This window comes from Arabidopsis lyrata (genome assembly GCF_000004255.2).
Source record: "Arabidopsis lyrata subsp. lyrata unplaced genomic scaffold ARALYscaffold_7, whole genome shotgun sequence".
Lineage (NCBI taxonomy): Eukaryota > Viridiplantae > Streptophyta > Magnoliopsida > Brassicales > Brassicaceae > Arabidopsis > Arabidopsis lyrata.
This window is the reverse complement of record NW_003302549.1, coordinates 11913310-11937846: the sequence shown is the minus strand read 5'-3', so window position 1 is coordinate 11937846 and position 24537 is coordinate 11913310. Positions and strand designations below refer to the sequence as shown.

At 36.6% G+C, this 24537-nt stretch overlaps 3 protein-coding genes and 1 long non-coding RNA gene across 7 annotated transcripts; 3 read left to right on the top strand and 1 right to left on the bottom strand.

Moving 5' to 3' along the window:
• The first annotated feature begins 363 nt into the window (after positions 1-363).
• LOC9306212 (uncharacterized protein At1g04910) lies at positions 364-4545 on the top strand. The gene is made up of 10 exons (XM_021016415.1): positions 364-906; positions 1034-1124; positions 1446-1522; positions 1715-1803; positions 1931-2120; positions 2322-2503; positions 2636-2738; positions 2981-3309; positions 3705-4094; positions 4186-4545. Exons 1-9 carry the CDS (start codon positions 655-657, stop codon positions 4039-4041), a joined length of 1650 nt encoding a protein of 549 aa, XP_020872074.1. The 5' UTR covers positions 364-654; the 3' UTR covers positions 4042-4094; positions 4186-4545.
• Positions 4546-7231: 2686 nt separating this feature from the next.
• LOC9306211 (heat shock 70 kDa protein 17) lies at positions 7232-12010 on the top strand. Of its 2 annotated transcripts, XM_021016413.1 has the most exons (15): positions 7232-7356; positions 7719-8526; positions 8721-8953; positions 9111-9270; positions 9391-9636; positions 9720-9856; positions 9963-10290; positions 10378-10539; positions 10687-10758; positions 10852-10952; positions 11032-11101; positions 11183-11239; positions 11328-11389; positions 11460-11532; positions 11620-12010. In XM_021016413.1, the coding sequence occupies exons 2-15, from the start codon at positions 7765-7767 to the stop codon at positions 11758-11760; spliced, it is 2604 nt and encodes an 867-aa protein (XP_020872072.1). In that variant the 5' UTR covers positions 7232-7356; positions 7719-7764; the 3' UTR covers positions 11761-12010. The 2 variants fall into 2 exon arrangements, with proteins under 2 accessions (XP_020872072.1, XP_020872071.1); XM_021016412.1 differs by lacking the exon at positions 7232-7356 and having other exon boundaries at positions 7678-8526.
• A 3522-nt stretch (positions 12011-15532) lies between these two features.
• LOC9304182 (VAN3-binding protein) lies at positions 15533-23808 on the top strand. Of its 2 annotated transcripts, none has more exons than XM_002870093.2 (6): positions 15533-16017; positions 16770-17160; positions 17295-17495; positions 23079-23128; positions 23209-23266; positions 23381-23808. In XM_002870093.2, exons 1-6 carry the CDS (start codon positions 15661-15663, stop codon positions 23620-23622), a joined length of 1299 nt encoding a protein of 432 aa, XP_002870139.1. In that variant the 5' UTR covers positions 15533-15660; the 3' UTR covers positions 23623-23808. The 2 variants fall into 2 exon arrangements, with proteins under 2 accessions (XP_002870139.1, XP_020872426.1); XM_021016767.1 differs by having other exon boundaries at positions 15538-16017; positions 23069-23128.
• On the bottom strand, positions 23142-23932 carry LOC110226123. Of its 2 annotated transcripts, none has more exons than XR_002330229.1 (2): positions 23821-23932; positions 23142-23608 (listed from the first exon to the last, which is right to left on the bottom strand). It is a non-coding gene; the product is annotated as an uncharacterized LOC110226123 (long non-coding RNA). The 2 variants fall into 2 exon arrangements; XR_002330230.1 differs by having other exon boundaries at positions 23142-23596.
• Between the last annotated feature and the right edge of the window lie 605 nt (positions 23933-24537).

Sequence of the window (24537 nt, the reverse complement as noted above, 5' to 3'; positions counted from 1 at the left end):
TACCTTTAAATTCGCTACTGTGATTTTCCAGATTCTCATGTACATTTGTTATTTCTTCGGTCTATTTTTGTTATGTTTCCAAAAAAGACATGAATGAAGAAAAATTATTACAGGTTTTTTTCCCTAATCTTATTTAAAATTAATATTTCATTCACTGTGACGTCGGAGAAAATTAAGTGCGGCCAAATTAGTTCTGTTTAAATCAAATCTTCGCTCTTAAGTGGCGTAGAAACCGGTTTAATATGTAAATTAAAACGCGGTTAAGATTAATTTTGGTTATTTTGTGATTAGTGTAACTAATTAATTCAGGTGAATAATTATTAGAAAGAAAAGAAAAAAAACAAGAAAAATATTTTCAGGACAAAAAGGCAAAGCTTTGGTACTGTCTCTTTTCTTCTCCGTCTTCACCATTTCGAAAAATCTCAAAACTTTACAGAGAGAAAGAGAGATCCTTTACATATACTTCACTATCTTCCTAAAAACCCTAATCCTCCGATCTGTTTAACCTCCGATCAAGAACCATCTCCTTTAGATTTCTTCAGTTTTGTATCAGATTCCTTTGGATTCCCCGATTCTTCGTCGTATCGAATCGGGGGATGGCATTTCCGTGAAATCAGTGATGAAATTGGTGGTGAGAAGAAGTTATTTCTATCTATGGGCGTAGTAGCTGAGGTTTGGAGGTCGAGCGTGAGGCTATTAACGAACTCGCCTCAGCCTAACGGTGGCTCTCACAAGAGTGCGTTATGGAAGTGGCGATCTTTCTCTGGTCAGCCCAAAAGAACCGTAATGTGGACATGGGTTTGTGGTTTCATGCTTTTCTCTTTAGGAGTCATCTCTCTCTTCACCGGTCATGTTGTCTCGCACCTTGAGTGGTATTCTCAGCAATTAAGCAAACGAAGCTTACTGGTACCTTTTCCAATTGAAGCTTTTAGCTAACTTAGTGCTTCATTTGTTACTTCTTCTGCTCAAATTTGTAACCAAGTTGCTATTTTGTGTTCTATTTGAGTTTTGAAAATTGGATGTTATTCTTCAGGATATGAGCCGTCGAGAACCAATTGATGTATGGAAGTCAAAATACTCGAAGTTCTTCTATGGATGCAGTGAGAGAGGAAGGAACTTCCCTCGTAAGTCAGATCTTCTTACATGTGTTGTTCTTGCCTCATTGAATAATAAAGTGAAAGTTTTGTCCTTTTTTCCAAATTGATCTTGGATACTAGAAGAAAAAGTCTGTGACTTTATTGATCTTATAGTATATTTGACTTAGCCCGTTTTTTTTAGTTTGGTTAAAAGCACATTTTGCTTCCTGGCAATATAAATTTGGGAATTTGTTGATGTACAAGTGAATTAGGCTTCCAATATTTCTTGTTCTTGTATCATTCAAACTTTGTTGTGTAGATGAATTTTCCTCTCACATTTTTTTTTCCTTCTTGTTTTGGGGTATGCAGCTGCTGTCCAGGAGCACTCGTCTAATGGATATTTGCTTATTGCAGCTAGTGGAGGCCTTAACCAACAAAGAACAGGAGTAAGTAAAATTATGTCTCAAGAATAAATGTGTTAGGATATTCCCGATAGAGTATTCGTAGTTATATTGCTTATTGTCTTTTCTGACCTTACGAGAAACCTGCACTTTTTCGTGTCAATTTTTCATGTTATGTGATATCTTCATTGAAGTCTCTTCTGCTTGATTCGAAAATAAATGTTCTCTTTGTGACAGATAACAGATGCAGTGGTTGTTGCACGGATTCTTAATGCTACTTTAGTTGTACCCGAGTTGGATCACCATTCTTACTGGAAAGATGACAGGTAACTTTAGCAAGTTTTGGCAAGTGACGATCTTCAGTTGCCAAATCATTTACTTATTGAAATGTATCATCTAAATCTGTTTGTAACACAAACATTTACTGAAAAAGTTGCTTTCTTCGCTGTGCAGTGACTTCAGTGACATTTTTGATGTTAACTGGTTCATATCTTCTCTCGCCAAAGATGTGACTATAGTGAAGAGAGTTCCTGACAGAGTCATGCGTGCGATGGAGAAACCTCCTTATACCACACGTGTGCCTCGAAAGTCTACTCTGGAGTATTATCTTGACCAAGTATTGCCAATTCTCTCGAGGAGACATGTAAGACTATGTCAAATACGAATCAAATTGTAATATTTACCTCATTAAATAGAATCATAGGTATTACTATTCATTTAGTTTTATCATCTGATGCCTATATTATACACCAGTTATATTTGTTTTTGCTGTTCCCAAAAGTTCTATGGTTCTGTTTCAGTTTTGTATGGTAGGAGCTAATTCATGTTTGTTGAAATCTTGCAGGTTTTACAATTGACAAAGTTTGACTACAGACTAGCAAATGATCTAGACGAAGACATGCAAAAGTTGCGGTGCAGGGTCAACTATCATGCTTTAAGATTCACAAAGCGGATACAATCAGTTGGGATGAAAGTGGTCAAGAGGATGAGAAAGATGGCCAAACGTTTTATTGCTGTCCACTTGAGGTATATTAAGTTTTTTTGACAAGCCATATTAGATTGTATTCTCTGCTTTTTTCTTAATGGTCTTTCATCTCATATAAGCTTGACATCTTCATCTCCATGTTATGTATGTAATCATACTTTTATGAACTGCAGATTTGAGCCTGACATGCTAGCCTTTTCTGGTTGTGACTTTGGTGGGGGTGAAAAAGAGAGAGCTGAGCTAGCAGAAATAAGAAAACGATGGGACACATTGCCTGTGAGTTCACTATGATCTTTTACATAACTTTCTTAAGTTTCCAAGTTCTCTGCGTTATTCCTCTACCTATGCAATAAACTGAAACTTGATATGTGTGTTTGCGCTTCTTATATTAAGAAATAGGTTTAGATACCTTGTTACATTCATGCTAATATCATATAATAAGACCGTTACACCCAAATTTTCTTTTCTTGTGGAGAAGTTGTTTGGAGTTACCATATCTCACTAGCCAATCACCGCAGGATCTGGACCCTCTGGAAGAAAGAAAGCGTGGGAAATGCCCTCTTACACCTCATGAAGTGGGCTTAATGCTGCGAGCTCTTGGTTTTACAAACGACACATATATCTATGTTGCATCTGGAGAAATATATGGTGGTGAAAAGACACTGAGACCATTGAGAGAGCTGTTTCCAAACTTTTACACCAAGGAAATGCTTGCCAACGATGAGCTCAAGCCTCTGCTTCCCTTTTCTTCACGCCTTGCTGCCATTGACTACATTGTTAGTGACGAAAGTGACGTGTTTATCACTAATAATAATGGAAATATGGCTAAGATTCTTGCAGGCCGAAGGTAAAGATATTTTCTACTTGTCCCCATTAGAGCTTTGCTGTTAAAATATGTTTTCCAGTACGAAACAATAGGAGATAGCCCCCTTAGCAGTCATTACTCTGAACAAAAAAAAAAAGATAAATATATCATTAAAGTCCATCGTTTAGCTATTTTGTCTGACTAAGGGCGACATATAAAGATACTGCTCTGTCTATGCCACATAAGAATTAAGTAAATTTGGTTGAAGCTTATCATATCTACATTGCGCGTCTCATTCACATGTTCTTTCTAGTTGCATTTGCATCAAAATAGATCCACAGGGAATTGTTGGTTATTGTATTACTTGAATGGCCATGCTCATTAACCCACTTAACCCATCAGACATGAGATATTCACTTCTGAGTATGTGATTACAGGAGGTACATGGGGCACAAGAGGACCATCAGGCCAAATGCAAAGAAGCTCAGTGCTTTGTTCATGGACCGGGAAAAAATGGAGTGGCAAACTTTCGCCAAGAAAGTGAAATCTTGTCAGCGTGGATTCATGGGTGATCCAGATGAGTTCAAACCAGGACGCGGTGAGTTCCACGAGTACCCGCAATCTTGCATATGTCAGAGACCCTTCTCTTACGACAAAACCTCAACTGACGATGAAGAAGAAGACACGTCAGAAGAGAACCACAACAGCACCAGCCCTGGACATGTACATTTGTCTTCAGCAGACAATGAGCGCGACGAAGTTTTCCCTGACTAGTAAATTGGTTCTGCTGCATCAATGGAAGTCGCTGGAGATTTTACTGTAACCAGGTAAGGTCAAATTCCAAACCATTGTAAAAGAATAGTAACATAGAAGCATAAGAATGTATATGATATAATTTGAAGTCTTATGTTGTTTCAGCTGTTGTAAGGAGATTGATCAATCACAGGTAGATCGAGGAGAAGAATAGGAGCTTCCCGCTTAGCTACTTGTTGCTTCAAGTGTTCATAGATACTTCTATCGAATAGGCATACATAACCCAGCTCTCTTGTTGTTTCTTTCTGATTTTGAAACACCACCAAAACTCTCGCTTGTCTTGTACTTGTCTTATATTATTACCTCATATCTAGTTTTTGGTCTTAAACCCGTTGTTTTTTTTTTCATTTTCTTTTGTATTCCTTTAGATTTCCTGAAATGTAAAATCAAGTTTTCCTCTGATTCCTAACATCCTTTTGTTTGTATTTCATTTTGAAAATCAGAAAATATGTGGATTTATTTTCACTCAAGTTTATATATTATACTAGATTTTAACCCGCGGTACACCGCGGGGCTATATTTTCTTAAAAAAATCAAAATGTAATTTGTTTGATAGATTATTTTGATTGTTAATTTTAGGATTTCACCCGTGGTATACTATCTTTTATAAATATCAATCCAAACCCGTCCCATCATATTACCCGTCCCGTGAAATTAAACATCATTTAGATATTTTTCTTTTTAATAATACTTTTATTTAAAAGCTATATAATTCAAGTCAATTTAAAAATTTCTTTTAAATGGTTCCCATAAGATATATATACATATATATTAAATTTGTATAGAGTTGAAATAATATTAATATTACAAACTTTTTATATAATTTAAATATTATAAATATTTTTTAAAATATGCAATATATATTTTTTGTTATTGAATAAGAGGATATTATGTGTAAGAAATGTAGAAAATAAGAGTTTAATATTTTTATTATGGAGTCGCAAGAAAAATCTTTTATTTCTATACATGTTATTCGTTTATTAATAATAAAAGAAAACAAATCCTTTAAATTAGATATTAACTAAAATAAACGCACCATAATTACTTATTAAGTAACAACCAATAAATTTCACCAAAAAATAGGTAACAACCAATAAATTCTAAACGCAGTAATTAAAGAATGAGATATTAAAAAAAATATCAAATAAGATATAAGAATCTTAAAATAATTGAATATCTAAATAATTTAATTGTTAGTGTCGATTTTAATGCCTTCATTAATGTGGATTTTTTTTTTACAGAGAAATATTTCTTAAAGATTATCACATTAATGACTCAGAAAATTAAGGAAGATATGAATTTATGATTCTCGAAATCGTGTTGGTAATATCTTTAATTAATATTTTTCAAATTTAAATAATTAATGCCAATGGCATTCATCCGTAAATACATTCCAAATCCAGGATTTATTTGCTAAAAGTCATCCAAAAATGTATATATAGATATATTTTGGTCTGATTTTAAGATTTTGCCTTGTTGGTTGGAATAATCATTAGAATTCACAACCAAATGTGCATTTGTGTACCAATCAACCCCATACATTGAAGATTTTACTGCTATATATCTTCTACTCCTTCCGTTTCATAAAGAGTGTCGTTTTAAGGTTTTATTTTTGTTTCACAAAAATTGTCGTTTTAGGTTTTCAATGCAAAATTTAATGATTTTTTATGTTTTATGACTATTAGTATTCTGCATATTGTTTTACTATTGGGCAGATTATGTTTTTTTTTTTTCACAAAAGGATATTTATTTATTAAACCGATCTTACAAACCGGGTGAACCGGATAACCTAGTAAACCGGTACCCACAACTTTTCAGCGAGAATATGCAGACAGAAGCCGGCACAATTTCCGGCGAATGAACAACCGAAAACATCTCCGGATTATCAAAACAAACAAACTATTAAACCGAAAAAGATAAAGGATTCAATTTAATCTTCAAATTCTTTTCTCTTCCCATCACTGGATCTTTTCCGAGAACAAAAGCATGAAAGAAGTCGCCGGAAAACAATCAACCACGAGGTGAAGCTTCTGAACTCTTGTCATCACTTGATATAAAAAATAGACTTCGGAAATTGATACCTTGACTTCCTATAATGGCAAGACGGACCTCAAATGAGGCGATTGAAAACGTCAAAAACGCCGGGCCGTTAAAGTCGAACAGAATCGACAAAGATACGGTTGGAAGGAGCCAAGCAACCCAGAATTCTCCCAGATCTGGATTTTGATTCATGTGGATGAGACTAAAACAGTCGCCTAACCGAAACACCAAAACACTTACATGATTGAGGATGGTGGTGGGATGGATCGAGAATAGGCCATGGAAATTTCCAGTTAGAAAAAAGAAGAAGAAATTTGAGATCAAAGTGTTTCCCAAATCAATTCGGTGAAACAACAACAATGGCAACGGAATAGCCGTGAGCAAAGCCGGATACACCGGACGGCGAGATGGGACGACAAAACCGGACCACGTCCGGATCCATAAGCCGGCAAGGCAAGCCGGACGGCCAAAACCACCGATCAAAATCTCTCTCTCTAAAAGGTTTAGAGAGATAAGAGAGAGAGAGTCAATCGTATTTTTCACACAGATTAAGAAAACATTAAATTTTTTGTTTTTTCTAAATAAAAACATCAATAACTATATACCTAAACATAATTTGCCCAATAGTAAAACAATCTGCAGAATACTAATAGTCATAAAACATAAAAAATCATTAAATTTTGCATTGAAAACCTAAAACGACATTCTTTGTGAAACAAAAATAAAACCTTAAAACGACACTCTTTATGAAACGGAGGGAGTATAAACAAAAAATTACTTCCTATTTAATGATTTCCTAAATTAGTTACTAAATAACTATCGTAGAGATATTAAGAAAATAACCATATTTTTAGTAATTGTTATCTTAATCATTATATATCTATCTATCCCCTTCATCGAGATTTGGTTAAATCCCAGGTGAAGACTCTCTAGTTGTGCGAGAAGCTTCACCTGCGATTTAACCAAAACACTCCAAACTTCTAGGCCTACCATGCGTAATCACCAACACACGAAGCGTCTCACGTCATAACACGTGTCAGTTTTCACACGTGGAACAATTTCATTGGTGGTATCTCTGAATCTTATTCCACGTCAGTATCTCCTCTCAATAATTATATATATGCACTCTCGTCTCCGCTTGTTTACTTTTCTTAGTTTTCTCCAGAACCTGACGGAAAAAACTTTGAATCTGCAAATCGATTTCCCCCGGAGAATGCGATCGGAGATCGGAAACTGGTCATTATCTCTGCTTCACTCTCTCTCTCTCAACTCGCTTTCTATTTTATCGAACTTTCTTTGATTTTAACTTACCTGCTCCTGATTACTTTCAATCTCTCTTCGAGCATCGGGATTTTCTACGAATGTTCGTGTTTGTTTGCTTAGAACATTGCTCAATTTTAATGTTTTCGTCTTAGATTCCATGTGCGTTAGTAATTTTTTACTCTGTTGTGTTTATTATGCTTAGCTCCTGATAAATCGGTGTATCTCATAAGCCGTGATCGATTTGAAGTTTGAAATCTAATCGCATGTAAATTTGTTGGATTTAATCTGTTTCTAGGGTTTTTGATTCTAATGCGGTTGTTTCTATATACCTGCAGAGGAAGTGCTGCTCTCTACTCGCGGTGTTTAGTTAACGATTGGAATATGGGGAAGATGTTTAGCTGGTTAGTGGTGTTATTGTCATTGATCTCATTAGTCCCTGTTCCATCGGAATCGGCTGTTTCGAGTGTAGATCTAGGTTCAGAATGGGTTAAAGTTGCCGTAGTTAATCTGAAACGGGGACAGAGTCCAATCTCTGTAGCCATTAATGAGATGTCAAAGAGGAAATCCCCAGCTTTAGTAGCATTCCAATCTGGAGACCGGTTACTGGGCGAGGAAGCTGCGGGGATAACGGCTCGTTATCCGAATAAAGTTTATTCACAACTGAGGGATATGGTGGGAAAACCTTTCAAACATGTTAAGGATTTCATTGATTCTGTCTACTTGCCGTTTGATATTGTGGAAGATTCTAGAGGTGCAGTTGGTATTAAGATCGATGACGGTTCCACTGTTTACTCAGTGGAGGAGTTGTTAGCTATGATCTTGGGTTATGCCTCAAATCTAGCTGAGTTCCATGCCAAAATCCCAGTGAAGGATATGGTGGTTTCAGTTCCACCTTACTTTGGACAGGCTGAGAGACGGGGTTTGATCCAGGCTTCTCAGTTGGCTGGGGTTAATGTCCTTTCCCTGGTTAATGAGCATTCCGGTGCCGCTTTGCAATATGGGATTGATAAGGATTTCTCTAATGGGTCGAGACATGTCATATTTTATGACATGGGTTCAAGTAGTACTTACGCAGCCCTTGTCTATTACTCAGCTTACAGTGAGAAGGAATATGGCAAGACTGTTTCTGTCAACCAATTTCAGGTTAATAATAATGCTCTTCTATTAAATTACTCGGATTTTTTCCAGATATATTTTATATTGTGGTTTCTACACTCTTTTGCTTTTTGTTTTCTATAGTGTGACATAAGCTTCCCTGTTCTCATTTGTATTCTTATGTTCTGCTCTCAGTTGGAATGGTTTACATTATGGGTCATAATATATTTATGTTAATGTAGGTCAAGGATGTTAGATGGGACTCGGGACTTGGAGGGCAGAGTATGGAGATGCGCTTGGTAGAGCACTTTGCAGATGAGTTTAATAAACAGCTCGGTAATGGAGTTGATGTGAGGAAGTTCCCCAAAGCAATGGCTAAATTGAAAAAACAAGTCAAACGTACAAAGGAAATTTTGAGTGCAAACACTGCAGCTCCAATTTCTGTTGAATCTCTTCATGATGATCGTGACTTCAGGTAGAACTACAATCAATCGGGGTTTCTCTATTTTCCCAGCTCACAGAACCTTGGCTGCAAAAGCGATATAATGATTTCACATGCTCGAATTTTTATTATGATTGGTCTAATATTTTTGTGAAGTGCTTGATATTCTAACGCACTTATCTATTTCCAGGAGTACAATTTCCCGTGAGAAGTTTGAGGAACTTTGTAAAGATTTGTGGGAGAGATCTCTTACACCTTTAAAAGATGTGCTCAAGAATTCAGGTTTGAAGATTGATGATATATCTGCAGTGGAGCTAATAGGAGGAGCTACTAGAGTTCCCAAACTACAGGTAGGTTTTCATGCTCTCAAAGACAATCAATTTGACAATTTCATCCAAAATTGTGGGATTTTCGCTTTTCTTTTTTTGTTTTAAATGAATTTAAGAGATAATTTTTTGTTTTAATTACAGAGCACAATCCAGGAATTTATTGGGAAACAACAGTTAGACAAACATCTGGATGCTGATGAGGCTATTGTTCTCGGCTCTGCACTACATGCTGCTAACTTGAGCGATGGAATTAAATTGAAACGTAGGCTAGGAATAGTTGATGGTTCCCCCTATGGTTTTCTAGTTGAGTTGGAAGGCCCTAATGTTAAGAAAGATGAGAGCACAAAGCAGCAAATCGTACCACGTATGAAAAAGCTACCCAGCAAGGTACTGCATTACATTCAAAATCTGTTTAAGCTTAGAAAATGTTTCTGTCTTGTAATAATTCTGTGTACCTGATTCTCTGACAGACTTTCAGATCATTTGTCCTTGACAAAGATTTTGACGTGTCACTTGCTTATGACTCCGAGGGTATTCTACCCCCAGGAATCACCTCCCCTGTGTTTGCACAGTATTCTGTCTCTGGTTTGACGGATGCATCTGAGAAGTAAGAGCTTAAAGTTTGATCTAGTATTGTTCTGTGTATATATGTTTCTTTTAATGTGGAAAATCTTTGAATAAGTTGATAAATGTAAGTTCATTGGTCTGGGCAGATATTCTTCTCGGAATCTATCAGCACCTATCAAGGCAAATTTGCATTTCTCTCTAAGTAGAAGTGGGATTCTCAGTCTAGATCGAGGAGACGCTGTAATTGAAATCACAGAATGGGTAGAAGTTCCTAAGAAGAATGTGACTATTGATAGTAACACAACCACAGCAACAGGCAATGCCACTGACGAAAATTCACAAGAAAATAAAGAGGACCAACAAACCGATGCTGAAAACAGCACTGCTTCAAATACAACAGCAGAAGAACCAGCTGTTGTTGACCTGGGTACAGAAAAAAAGCTGAAAAAGAGGACATTCAGGATACCTCTGAAGGTGGTATTCTGAATTTACTGTTTCCAAGATTTTCTTGATTCATGTCCTTACCACTAAACCAATTCTGTGTGAATATATAACTTGTAGGTAGTTGAGAAAACTGTTGGACCTGGAGCACCCTTTACGAAAGAGTCTCTTGCTGAAGCTAAGATAAAATTAGAAGCTTTGGACAAGAAAGATAGGGAAAGAAGAAGAACGGCTGAGTTAAAAAACAACCTTGAATCTTACATATATGCTACTAAAGAGAAGGTGTGTGCTTTATATAGATCACTATCTCGGCTGCTTCATGTTTTTTTTATTGCTATAGTCTTCGTTTCTGCTATAGCTATATATTGTTTTTAGTTGGCATTTTTCTCAAAACTCTTAAGCGTTGGTTTTATTTTGGTCATGGTGCAGCTGGAAACACCCGAGTTTGAAAAGGTATCCACCCAAGAAGAGCGCAAGGCATTTGTTGAGAAGCTTGATGAGGCATGTATCAATTTTCTTTTGAACTATATATACTATTTGGTTCCAATGGTGAGTGTAATCGTTTGACACTGAGGACGGTCTTGTGTGTTTCAGGTACAAGATTGGCTCTACATGGACGGAGAAGATGCTAATGCCACAGAGTTTGAGGAGCGGCTTGACTCACTTAAAGCCATTGGCAGTCCTATATCTTTCCGGTTTGTTCCCAGCTCGTTTTGATTGAACCGGAGCTTCTTGAAAATGCTCTTACTAACCATTTGTTATACATCTGTACAGATCAGAGGAGCTTACAGCACGGCCAGTAGCAATTGAATACGCTAGGAAATACCTAACTGAACTGAAAGAGGTACTCAGACATTACATGATTTTGCAGTTTTCTCATGATCAGCAAAAAAAAACAAACTGCTGAGTTTCAACCACATTGCAGATCATAAAAGAGTGGGAGACGAACAAAACTTGGCTTCCAAAAGAAAAAATCGACGAGGTTTGTTTTGCTCATCTAATAATTGAAAATACACAAGCTCTCTTTAAAACTTCTGATGAGCTCACGCTAAACTGCGTTCTCGATTCAGGTCTCAAAGGAAGCAGAGAAAGTAAAAAGCTGGTTGGATAAGAATGTTGCTGAGCAAGAAAAGTAAGTTTTGCTTCTCTTTCTTTAAATTACAGTCTACACATAGAAAGACTAAATATAAAACTTGTCACAGGACTTCTCTGTCGAGCAAACCCGTGTTCACGTCTACTGAAGTGTATGCGAAAGTATTTACTCTGCAAGACAAGGTAAGAAAAGAGAATGGGTACATAAAAAAGAAGTCAGTATTTTGTCCAGAGAAAGTATTTCATATTTGGGTTTAAATTGAATTATAGGTGACAAAGGTGAATAAGATCCCAAAGCCAAAGCCAAAGATAGAGAAAGCAACCAAGACAGAGAACACAACGAAGGAGGAGGAACAATCAAAATCTTCCGATGAAGCTGCCAAAGAAGAAGAAAGTCACGATGAGCTTTGATTAACATATATAATAAATATAGTTTTCGTTAAAGTTAATTTTTGTGTTTTTAAGAGGCAAATAGGATTAAAAGTAGGCAGCTGAGATGAGCAAAAGGATTTTATTCCTTTGTCCTCAACTTCTTCACATCACATTAGAAACGGAATATTCTGTGTTTTTTTTTTTGTTTTTCATTATATCAAGTTTTGGTCTCTTTTTCTTTCTTCCTATAATTGAATCTTCAATATAGTAGAAGTTTATAGTTGGCATTGGTTTATTTATGTTGAGACACTTGATCATTATAGATTGTTACACCAAGTCACCAACTTCACATTTACTAACTAGTGTATAATGCATGATGATGTATGATGCACCAACAAACAGAAAATATGTTAGAAGTTACATTCTTTAGCCATAAATCTTAGACGCCTGACTGCAAGGTGTTTTCGGCGAATGTAACGCAACGTGATAGCCTTGACTTAACTAGATAGCTCATGAGATTATGTCACTTATGTCGGCAGAGGATGCTTGACACACGAGAGATGAAGCTGCTTTGGACGGTGCATTTAATGTCAAGTAAATCATTTAACACGAAAAGATTTATACTTGGATATGTCTTCCAGAATACAATTCACTCTATATGGAGAGAAAGAAATGATAGGAGACACGGAGAGAAACCTTCAACGGAGAGGATTGTTAAGTTGATAGATAAGAACATTCGAAATCGATTGATCACAGTAAGAAGAGGAAGTCATGAGAAATATACAAGTGGGATGCAAACTTGGTTTGCTTCAAGACAACATCATAGATAGAATCTTCTTGAAATTTTTTAAGAAAAATTTGCATTCATATGTATAAACGTTTAAATTTTTCTTTGGTTTAACATTAGATTCAAAAAAAAAATGTCAAGTACTTTGTCCCATATGGATATTCTACGTACTGACTATAAGAACAGTTTTTGAGTTAATTAAAAAAATTGTTGTCATCTGCGAAAAGAGTGTTGTCCGTCAGAACCTTTTTGCATGTTAGAGCTATGTGCCCTCAGTATGTGATCGTCTAGAAATCTAGTACTTCGTGGTGTATCGATTTGTCCACGATTTACGGTCTGGTTGGTGACTGGAAATTAAACCACAAACAAACATGAAACATCAATAGTTGATTGAGAATAGTCGTTGAAAAAGAAAACCTTATAGTAGTTTAACACTTATTTGAGTATATAGATTGGACGGAAAACGTTAAGGATTTACAACGATGGGGTTAAAACTTGACATTCAAATACTGTGGAATATACATCGTCGAAGTATCACTATATTACATAAACTATAAAGCCAGAGCAAAAAGTCAAAAGTTTTATAGGGTTGTGGACTAGAAAGTTTGGAGGGGACTATATTCACAACGAAACTTCTAATTAATAAGACAATCTATAAAGACGCAGCAACTTATGTATTAATGCAAACACCATTGTAGTATACATTTTTATGGAGACAAAACAAAATAAAATAGTTGGGGGAAGATATTAATACTAATAATAGAAAATAAATGAAGTGTCGGTGTGAAGTTGATGATTAAAAACGCGTAAGAGATAGAAGAAGAAAGAAAAGACACAAACCATACTAAACACATTGAAATCAGGTGGAGTATGTCGTTGAAGCTGTGCTAACACTTGACACAACAGCTCACGTATACACACCCAATTCAATCCAAACAAATAAAATACAATTCGGAAAACATAAAGTTTTTATTTTATATACCTTAATTAAGAACCAATATTAAACTAAAAACATAAATTTTTCTTGTAAATCATTCAAGTTCTAAATATATCTTAAGTATCAGAGCTTGGTCAGTCCCAAAATCATTTCGTATTTTAATTCTAAAAATGTAAAAGAGGAATTAAAATTATAATTTGGTAGTAAAGTTTGGTGGGACTTACAAGTATCAATCAATAAGTTTTCGTTTATATGAAATGCACCGCCATATTTTGAAAGTGAAAATGACGTTGCACCAAACTAAACAATTAATTCCCCCTCATGCAAGATTTTGATCATCTTCCAGTTTTTCTTCTTTGGTACGGTGACCTTCCTCAATGACAATGAGTCAATAACAAAATGAAAAAGTTTAATTTACGTTTCATTTCCTAATTTATTTCCAATTTTAGTTTATAGATCATGCCAAAACGTTGGGAATATATGATTTTTATACGTAGTTTTGATTCTACCGGTAAAGTATTCCCAAACTTGTAACAACAAATTCCGTTTTCATGTTTTACACAAACTATAGTTGATTGATCACATTACTATACATGACTAAATTATTATTTTTGGTTCAGTTGACTAAGAAATTATAAACTGTATAAACTATGATGGGACCTGACAACAGTCTCTCATAGCATTATTGAGGTTTGTTTGGTTAGCTTTCATTAAATGAAAATAATATATATGCAGGTTATATATATATATATCATCTAATCCCAAAGTGACAATGACTTGTCTCGTTTTGAATTGGACTAATTAAAGACAAATACAAAAAAAAAAATACTATATGAGGATAATAATGTATAAGTTTATAACCATTGCCAATATAACTTTAAGAAAAATATCAACCGAAAAAAATGACCACAATATTAAATATGGTAAAAATTAACGTATAAGAAAACGGTTAAGCCACCAATTGATAGGAGTCTCATTTGACAGCTATTATTCTATTAGAAGTAAAAAACAATTACTATACGAAAGGTAAACCATACCCAAAATAAACGTAATAAACATACCCTCAACCTCAAGTATCAACTAACAAAATCATGACCATATATCAAAAAACAAAACCAATACCACAATATGAAAGTCTATTAGTTGTTGTTATGTTAGCGCTTTAAGTAAAAAATGTGGATGTGGGTGAGTGAGTGGTTACAATCGATGATGAATGAATAAGCGTACGAATTGATACTGTCAACTATTAAACGTTAATTTCAACTCAATAATTAATCAAAAGATGACGAAAAAAAAAATAATAATAATAATCAAAAGTTTGATATTCTTTTTTTTTTTTGTCATCAAAAGTTTGATATTCCTAAAGTAACTTTTCACCATAAGTACTCTTTGATAAGATGATTTATGTCCATAAAGTTATAATTGCTTCAACTACATTATTGTCAATATTTGATATCAATCAATTCTATATATACAATTCAATGGTATCCAATATATGCTTCCATGTGCAAGTCTTATCGATGTGATTGAAATTCAACTTATGATGTAATCTTTTTATAACAATCGTATTATAAGTAATGTTAAAAATTTGAAATTCAAATAAAAATCATACTAGAAGGTCTCATATTGAACCGAATAAATAATCTTTAATCATTGTTTATGATATATATCCATATCAATCGCTTAAATCCGCAACTAACAACTTTATTACAGGTAGATGCATGTGTATCATTTTACGATAAAATTTGTCTTGTTTGTGGCTCGATCTCCTGTCTAGGAAGGATTCCGATCGCAGAACGTTTATGGTAATTTAATAAGTTATCACTTCATTATTTACGATCTGAAATCGACATAGTATCTCTTAACCACTATAAATCCCACGTATCAAGATATTTTTTTCTTCCATCTGAAAGATTATATTACATAAGCGGAATACAAAGCTCAAGATTGATTTTCTAATTATTAAGTAAAGTATTAATTACCATCAAAAATAAAACAAGGACAAGATCCACGTCTTACATAAAAACGTGCCTTGTCAAAGATGTTGTTCTCTTTGACTCTTTAGTGTAAGCCATATCTCTTTCTGTATATAAAAATTGTGTCAGTGTGTGCACATATTTTTATAAGATATCTTCACATACACAAAAACATTTAGTATACAGTGCACAAGTGATCGAATATTTGATTCTTTTTCATAATCAGAGATCTGATCTAAATGGAGTATGACCGTACGTTAAACTTCATTGCATATGGACTACAAGAAGTAAGAGAGGAAGAAGAAATCGAAGAAGAAGAAGACGATGAAGAGAGCATGACGTTGTCGTCAGTGCCTGAAAACGAAACGTCTGAGTGTTCTTCGCCTCGGGCTACGTATCCTCCAATCCCTCCTCGGCCTAAAACTCCGAGAGAGCCGATGGAATTTCTATGCAGATCATGGAGTCTTTCTACGTCTGAGATCTCTTCAGCTTTATCATCTCAAAAATCTGATAAACAACTCAACAAAAACCCTAATATTTCTCGGTTGGCCGATGTCACTTCTCCGGCTCCGGCAGCACCACCACCGCCGCTACAGGTAAGCCGTCTCTTGCTTTTATCTTCTCTTTATTGTATATTAATTTGTATGGTTGATATGATTTCGTACGTTACCATCAATAAGGTAAACAAAGAAAATTAATTTTGATTGTGCTATTTGAAGTTCACTAAAGATACGCATGCAAATGAAGTCTTTTTTTTTTGATAAAGGAAAATCAAATATTTTAATACTAGTATTAAGGCATGTGCGTTGCACATGAAAAATTTATTTTGTGATCGTGGGTAAAAACAGTTGAATTGATTTATTTTTTTCTGTCCAATTTTTTTTTGTCGAATAATAAATTGAAAGAGCAAAAATTAATATTTAAGCTAGATGGCAGATTTTTTAAAGTGACTTGTGATTTATTATATAAGGATTTGGATATATTTTATTTGGATCAAAATATTATATACTTTTGGGTAGTTGGGTTTTAATAAGTTGAATTTTGACGTTTATAAATTTGCATACAATAAGTTATCGTTTCTCAGTAGTATATGCCACAAAGATACGATAAGTAAAACAGGTAGACGTTATTTTCCAATAATGTATACCTTTTTATTTATTACTTTTGAATGTGAAGTTATTTCATTATATCTATTATCTCTCACGTCTCATGTGTAACGAAATTGCTTATGCTAATAATTTGTTGTGTTTTATTTTTATGGGCCAAGAATATATTATAGAACCAAAATAATTTTAAGACCCAATCTGTAAAAAGCCCAAAATATTTAAACTGTTATTTTCTTCGACAGACGGGAAAGCTAGCGAGTGCAGTTAACGCGCGGAGAACGGGAACGATCGGAAAATGGTTCCACCACCGAGAATTCGTCGGCGGAAAGGTCTCCGCCGTAAGGAAGAGAGATAAAGCTCGCGTGGAGAAAGCTCATCTGCATTCAGCCGTGTCCATTGCGTCTCTAGCGACGGCTATCGCCGCCGTGACCGCTTCAGACAACCAAGACGGCTTCACTGGATCAAAGATGAGCTCAGCGCTTGCCTCGGCATCGGAGTTGTTAGCTTCTCACTGCCTTGAATTGGCGGAGCTTGCCGGCGCCGACCACGATCGCGTCGTCTCTGCTGTCAGATCCGCCGTTGATGTTCGTGGACCTGGCGATTTGTTGACTCTAACTGCTGCAGCTGCAACAGGTAAATTCATAAATTGACTTCAATTGTCAATCCTTGATTAGATCTTTCTCTTGAATGCGACAATGCAGATTTGAGTTGATCATTCGTTTTGGTTGCATAATAGATTTATATTTCTCGAATTTTCGATTATGTAGCATTGAGAGGAGAAGCAGCGCTGAGGACAAGACTACCAAAGGAAGCTAAGAACAGTGCAGCTATAAGCCCTTGTGAGAGAGTTTTACCAGAGACTCATAGTTGCTCTTCTGAGCTCGAACGCACTAGCACGACCGATGAACACATATCTGCAAAGGGAGTTGAAGAATCAACTGGAGAGCTAATGCAGTGCACACGAAACGGTAATAATTCAGTACACTTTTAAATTCAACCAATGCAAACAACAAAGAGTTTTCACTTACCACGAGATTGAGGAATTGACTAATGGACTTGTTAATCAAGAAGACATTTAACACTTGGGTTACTCGGGTTACTCGGGTTACAGGTTACAGGGTTAAATGTAGGTTACTTGGGTTACTCGGGTTACAGGTTACTTGGGTTACTCGGGTTACAAGGCTGAATGAGGGTGCTGTTGGTCTTTGTGCACAACCCATCTCAGACCTAGATTATGTTCTCTATATAAACGTGTGTGCCTCCTCATTGTGTGATACACATCTTTAATCAATACATTTCTATCTTTTCTCTCCATCCTTAATCATGATCCATTCAACATTTCCTACTTGAAATCTTAAATATTTACATGGTATCAGAGCTTTGGTTCTAGTTTCTAATCTTGCTTTCTCTCTTATTCTTCTTTCTCGAGCGTCTTTTGATTTTGTTAATCGTTTGGACACTCAAACGAGATCCGATTTGGCTGATTTTTGGAAGGTAGCTTCGTGACTCAGTGGTCTTGAGATTCAACGGTGGAGATCGTGTTTCAACGGTTGGTTTAGGAGAAATCTGAGTTTTATCGTGGCTGGTCGTATCTGAAATTTCCAGATTTTTCTGCAGCAGTTATCGTGAGTCTTTGGAAGATCTAACGGTGAGTTCTTCTCGGTTTGAGCTGAAATTTTGCAGTGTTGTTCCTGACCCGTTTATCTAGGATTTGAACGGTGGAGATTTTTGTTGGAAGTCCCGTTGTGGGATTACGTTGGTTACGTTGGACTGGTTATTAAATTGGTTTGTACAATGAGTGATACTTACAAGGATTTGAAGTTGAAGTTCTCCGTGATTCTAAACGGGAACAACTACCTCTTGTGGAAGAGGACAACTACTAATGTGCTCGGCGGTAGGAGGCTCATAAAGCACATTGAATCAACCTTTGAAGACTTGAAGAAGTTGGATGAAAGCATTGACAAAGACACATGGAAGCAAGATGACTTGAATGTCCTTAGTGCTTTGCATTGCTCCCTTGAAACTTCTATCTTAGAAGGGTATTCGTATTGTGAGACATCCAAGGAGCTTTGGGATACTCTCGCGAATGTGTTTGGTAATGAATCAAATTTGACTCGGATCTATGAGATTAAGAAGGCTCTAGGGGAACTAAGTCAAGAAGATAGCGACTTTAATGCTCACTTTGGGAAGTATAGATCGCTTGTTGCTGAATTAGAGATGCTAAGGCCATTCACTACGGATGCAAAGACACTTAAGGAGCGTAGGGAACAAGATCTTGTCTTTGGGTTGATGTTGACTCTTAATTCAAGCTACACGGATGTGATCCAACACATCTTGAGAGATGACAAGATCCCTACCTTAGAACAAGTGTGTGCAAAGATACAAAGGGAGTATGGTTCGCAAGGTCTATTTGGTAGCAAAGGAGAGAGTCTTCCAACGGCAAACAAGGTCGGGATGGTGAAACAAGATGATAAAAAGACTTGGTTTTGTGATCATTGCAAGAAGAAGGGTCACCTCAAAGACAAGTGTTGGATCCTACACCCTCACTTGAAGCCGGAAAAGTTCAAGAACTCCAAGCCGAGAGCTAATGTAGCAAACACAAGTGATAGAGGACTACTTGAGAATGAAGAGAGGGCCATTGTGCAATATGGACATCAAGAGAAAGCAATGCGAGCTACTGCTCAAGACAAGGGATGTACCACTTCTACCTCTCAAGCTCAAGAAACCATCACCATGAACAAGGCCGATCTTGAAGCTCTTCTTCAATCCATAGCATCCAAAATGCATCCCGGCGGTATCTCTCTCTTTACCTCTAACTCTCATGATTCAAATTCATTAGTGTTAGACTCCGGAGCTTCTCATCATATGATAAGTAATCCTAGGTTATTAGAGAATGTTAAACCGGCACTAGGTAATGTTAAGGTTGCAAATGGTCATAATGTTCCAATAGAAGGAATAGGTTGCATAAACTTGTTTAACAAGAAGTCTAGTGCTTTCTATATGCCTAAGTTCACTTCTAACTTGCTCTCGGTCAAGAAAACAACTAAGGACTTAAATTGTCTTGCTATCTTTAGTCCTAATGATGTTAAGTTGCAGGATATTGAGAGCGGTACTGTGTTTGGACAAGGAGGCACCAAGGATGATCTCTATGTTCTTGAAGACACTTCTTTAAACTCTTCTATTTCCGCAAATAATGTTAAGACTTCAGTTGTATTGTGGCATGATAGACTTGGCCATCCACACTCTAGGGCTTTGAACTTGTTATTACCCGGTTTATCTTATGATTGTTCTCATTGTGAAGCATGCATCTTAGGTAAACATTGCAAAACGGTTTTCCCTAAGTCTAATGCTATTTATGAGAAGTGTTTTGATCTTGTGCATTCGGATGTTTGGACCTCACCTTGTGCATCTAGAGATAATCATAAATACTTTGTGACATTCATAGATGAGAAATCTAAGTATACTTGGGTAACTTTGCTTCCATCTAAGGACAGAGTTTATGATGCATTTCTAAACTTCCAAAACTATGTGACTAATCACTTTGATGCAAAGATCAAAATTCTTAGAACAGATAATGGAGGTGAATATACGAGCACCAAGCTCAAAGCCCATTTGGAAAAGTGTGGGATCTTACACCAAACAAGCTGCCCATACAACCCTCAACAAAATGGTGTTGCGGAAAGGAAGAATAGACACCTCATGGAGGTCTCACGAGCAATGCTATTTCATAAGCATATGCCTAAGAGGTTTTGGGGTGATGCGGTTATGACCGCTTGTTATCTTATTAATAGAATTCCAACTAGAGTTCTTAATGATCAATCACCTTTTCAAGTATTGAATAACCAAAACCCTAACATTGAGCACTTGAGAGTGTTTGGTTGTGTTTGTTTTGTATTCATTCCAGGTGACTTAAGGAATAAGCTAGAGCCCAAGAGTACCAAGTGCGTGTTCATCGGATACTCCACTACTCAAAGAGGCTACAAATGCTTTGATCCAACCAACAATAGATACTATGTATCTAGAGATGTGAAATTCATAGAAGATAAGGCCTATTTCGGAGAAAAGAATTGGGAGAGTGTAAAGGACCTACCTAACTCAACTTCGGATAGAGCAAAGAGTCTTAAACACATTCTTGAGCATTTGGGTAATGTTAACATACCTCAAGACACTACGGAAGAGATACCAAGCGAAGTTACAAGTGGGACTCAAGAAAGTGAAGTTGAAACACCAATAGAGTCGTCGCATGGTAACCATGAGAATGTTGTAGAGGAAGAATCTAGTGAAGAAGAGATCGGTCCACTAAGTGAAGATGAAGTCATTAGATCATCAAGCGAAGAAGAGACTAACTCAATTCCTCAAACAACAAATGAACCGGTCTACACGTTACAAAACCCAAGACGAAGTAAAAGGGCAAAGAAGCCTAAGGTTCTCTTCAATTGTCAAGCTGTTGCTCACCCCATTCAAGCGACATGTTCGATTGACCTTCTTCCCGAGGAACATAAAGCTTTTCTTAGTAAGCTAGATGTGGAATTCATCCCACAAAGCTATGAGGAAGCTAAGGAAAGAAAGGAATGGACTAATGCTGTGGATGATGAAGTACAAGCTATGATTCGGAATCATACATGGGATGAAGAAGAACTTCCACAAGGGAAGAGATGTGTTAGCTCAAAGTGGGTTTTCACCATAAAGTATAAGAGTAATGGTGAAATTGAAAGACACAAGGCTAGATTGGTTGCAAGAGGATTCACTCAAACCTATGGAGAGGATTATAGGGAAACTTTTGCTCCGGTAGCTAAGCAACACACCGTAAAAGTTGTTCTATCTTTGGCTGTGAACTTGGATTGGGAATTGTGGCAAATGGACGTCAAGAATGCTTTCCTTCAGGGGGAGTTGAAAGAAGAAGTTTATATGACACCTCCTCCGGGTTTAGAAGACATAGTGGCTCCGGGAAAGGTTTTAAGACTTCGAAAAGCTATATATGGCCTCAAACAATCCCCAAGAGCTTGGTACCACAAGTTGAGTTCAACCTTGCTTAGAGAAGGCTTCAAAAGGTCACATTCGGATCACACTTTGTTTACTAAACAAGATAATCAAGGAATCGTAGTAGTGTTGATCTATGTTGATGACTTGATTATCTCGGGCAGTAACAAAGAAGGTATCCAAGCTATTAAGTCTTCTTTACACTTGGCTTTTGATATTAAAGATTTGGGTGTGTTGAAGTATTTCTTAGGGATCGAGGTGTGTAGATCCAAGGAGGGACTGTTTCTCTCACAAAGGAAATATGCTCTTGATCTTCTAAAACTTACAGGGAAGCTTGGAGCTAAACCAGTTGATACACCATTGGAGCAAGGTTACAAGGTCAATCGAAAGGGGGAGAAAGATGACACTCCTTACCATTGCCCAGAACAATACCGAAGACTCATTGGTAAGCTTATATACTTGACATATACTCGACCGGACTTGTCTTTTGCTGTGAATCAGGTAGCTCAACACATGAAAGAGCCCACTGTTTATCATTGGAGCTTGGTGGAGAGAATTCTGAGATACATCAAAGGAAGTCCTGGCAAAGGCATATGGATGGGAAGAAACTCTAGCACAGAAATTGTTGGATATTGTGATGCAGATTACAATGGCGATCGCAACACACGACAATCAACAACTGGCTTTTGTACATTCATTGGTGGGAATCTTGTGACTTGGAAGTCGAAGAAGCAGAAAGTGGTCTCTTGTTCGAGTGCTGAAGCAGAGTATAGGGCTATGAAGAAACTCACAAACGAGTTAACATGGCTAAAGGCTTTGCTGAAGGACTTTGGGATCGAGCAGAAGACTCCAATCACCTTTCATTGTGACAATCAAGCGGCGATCCATATTGCTACAAACTCAGTGTTTCACGAGAGAACGAAGCATATAGAGACCGACTGCCACAAGACAAGAGAGAAGGTAGAAGATGGTACCATTCTCCCTTGTTACACTAAAAGCTCGGACCAATTGGCCGATATCTTCACCAAGGCAGCAAGTAACCAAGTTTGCCAATTTATCCATGGTAAACTTGGTCTTGTAGACCTCACACATCCTTGAGAAAGACTCTCCAACTTGTTGGGACAATACTCTTTTTCCCTAGGCTTGGTTTTGTCCCACGTGGTTTTCCAAGCTTAGGTTTTTAATGAGGTTGTTCTTGCGAGTGCCAAGTTTATACACAATGAGTATTGTAGTATAAACTTGAGGGGGAGTGTTAATCAAGAAGACATTTAACACTTGGGTTACTCGGGTTACTCGGGTTACAGGTTACAGGGTTAAATGTAGGTTACTTGGGTTACTCGGGTTACAGGTTACTTGGGTTACTCGGGTTACAAGGCTGAATGAGGGTGCTGTTGGTCTTTGTGCACAACCCATCTCAGACCTAGATTATGTTCTCTATATAAACGTGTGTGCCTCCTCATTGTGTGATACACATCTTTAATCAATACATTTCTATCTTTTCTCTCCATCCTTAATCATGATCCATTCAACATTTCCTACTTGAAATCTTAAATATTTACAGGACTTTCCAGGAGTTCTGCGGTGGAAGCATGTAAAAGTGTACATCAACAAGAAATCTCAGGTTCGAATACTCATTGGAGCAAAAAAACTATATGCTGGTTGGATTCTAGAGTTGACTTTTGCTCGTTTTCTTTTTTGCAGGTCGTAGTAGAAATCAAAAGCAAACATGTTGTAGGAGCATTCTCCATGAAAAGCAAAGGTTAGTAAGCTACTCTTCTTTCTTTCAATGTTCATGGTGTTCATTTGTATAACCAGAGTGATCTTGAAACTTTGTCCAATGCTTTACAATAATCCAGTGGTTGAATCACTACAGGCATTGTAAATGATGTACGCGAGAAAGTCTCAGGCCTGCAAAATGGAAAAGAAATGGAAAACACAGAAGAAGAGCTCTATTTCGGAATTAGTACAGGGAAAGGTCTAACAAAGTTCAAGTGCAAGAGCAAGGCTGATAAGCAGACATGGGTGGATAGCATCCAGAATCTTCTCCATCGAGTAACTGCTGCTGAGGTTATCGACACTTGTCTTGAAACTACAAACATTGCTGATAGCAAATAAATCATGTCTTGTGTTAACGGTATTAGTGTTGGTTATTTTCATTGCAAGCCAATGATATGTATTGTTTCAAGCCAATGATACATATCTGCAAGTAGGTGTAATGTTTTTCATCTTCATCCCTTGTTTTTATTTCAGTCAATTGTAAACATTTTTTTTGAGGAAATAATGAAGATTATAATAAGGCCTGATGAATCTCACCAGAGAAATGTCCATGTGTTTCTCCATGGCTTCTTCCCCGATGACAATCACTGTGAGTTTCTCTGTCACTTCTGAATTCTTGATTTTCTTCTGTCTTTCTAATCAGTTGTCTATAGTCTCCAGTAAATACTCGAGAAAACTCAGAATCATGCGTTTATAAGATGGAAATAAACAGTAGTCAGTAAACTGATGATGACTAAACATATAAGAATCTTTCAGAGAAAATGGATGAAAAAGTAATAGTATCACAATTGTTTTAACTTCGTTCCGAAACAGTAAAGAGAAATGACTAGTTTAGTTTGGTTGTTACCTCTTTGCTTTCTTGTTAATCGTGGGGTTGATCAGGGGTAGTTTTGTTAGTATCAACCTTTGACGTCGAGGCTCTTTCGCTTCTTCTCTGTTTTTTCTTTGGCCGAGTATCTTCAATGTCTTTAAGCTCGTAGTAATGAGGAGCTATTTCAATTAGCCACTCAGGCTTCATTTCAGTTGTATGCCTCATATATTCCTTGGTAGTAAGTACTAGTTCATGATACACCAACCACTTACTGGGTGACGCCCCAAATAAGCCTGAGTTAGGATGTACATAAACTGTCTGAGGTTCTTTCACTCTTCTGTAGGATCCATTCTTTTGTAACTTTGCAGAATGCGGGAAGAATCCGGCCAAGATTGCTTTCTTTATTGCGTCTAAATCATTCGGGTTGGAAGTAAGTTCTATCC

Excerpts from the sequence above, each read along its gene's own strand:
- LOC9304182 (XM_002870093.2), top strand. The coding sequence starts at position 15,661 with ATGGAGTATGACCGTACGTTAAACTTCATTGCATATGGACTACAAGAA. Across the intron at positions 17,161-17,294 it reads AACTGCTGCAGCTGCAACAG|CATTGAGAGGAGAAGCAGCG; the intron begins GTAAATTCATAA and ends TCGATTATGTAG. Across the intron at positions 17,496-23,078 it reads AATGCAGTGCACACGAAACG|GAGTTCTGCGGTGGAAGCAT; the intron begins GTAATAATTCAG and ends AGGACTTTCCAG.
- LOC9306211 (XM_021016412.1), top strand. The coding sequence starts at position 7,693 with ATGCGGTTGTTTCTATATACCTGCAGAGGAAGTGCTGCTCTCTACTCG. Across the intron at positions 10,291-10,377 it reads CATTCAGGATACCTCTGAAG|GTAGTTGAGAAAACTGTTGG; the intron begins GTGGTATTCTGA and ends TATAACTTGTAG. Across the intron at positions 10,540-10,686 it reads TATATGCTACTAAAGAGAAG|CTGGAAACACCCGAGTTTGA; the intron begins GTGTGTGCTTTA and ends GTCATGGTGCAG.
- LOC9306212 (XM_021016415.1), top strand. The coding sequence starts at position 655 with ATGGGCGTAGTAGCTGAGGTTTGGAGGTCGAGCGTGAGGCTATTAACG. Across the intron at positions 907-1,033 it reads TAAGCAAACGAAGCTTACTG|GATATGAGCCGTCGAGAACC; the intron begins GTACCTTTTCCA and ends GTTATTCTTCAG. Across the intron at positions 2,739-2,980 it reads AACGATGGGACACATTGCCT|GATCTGGACCCTCTGGAAGA; the intron begins GTGAGTTCACTA and ends CAATCACCGCAG.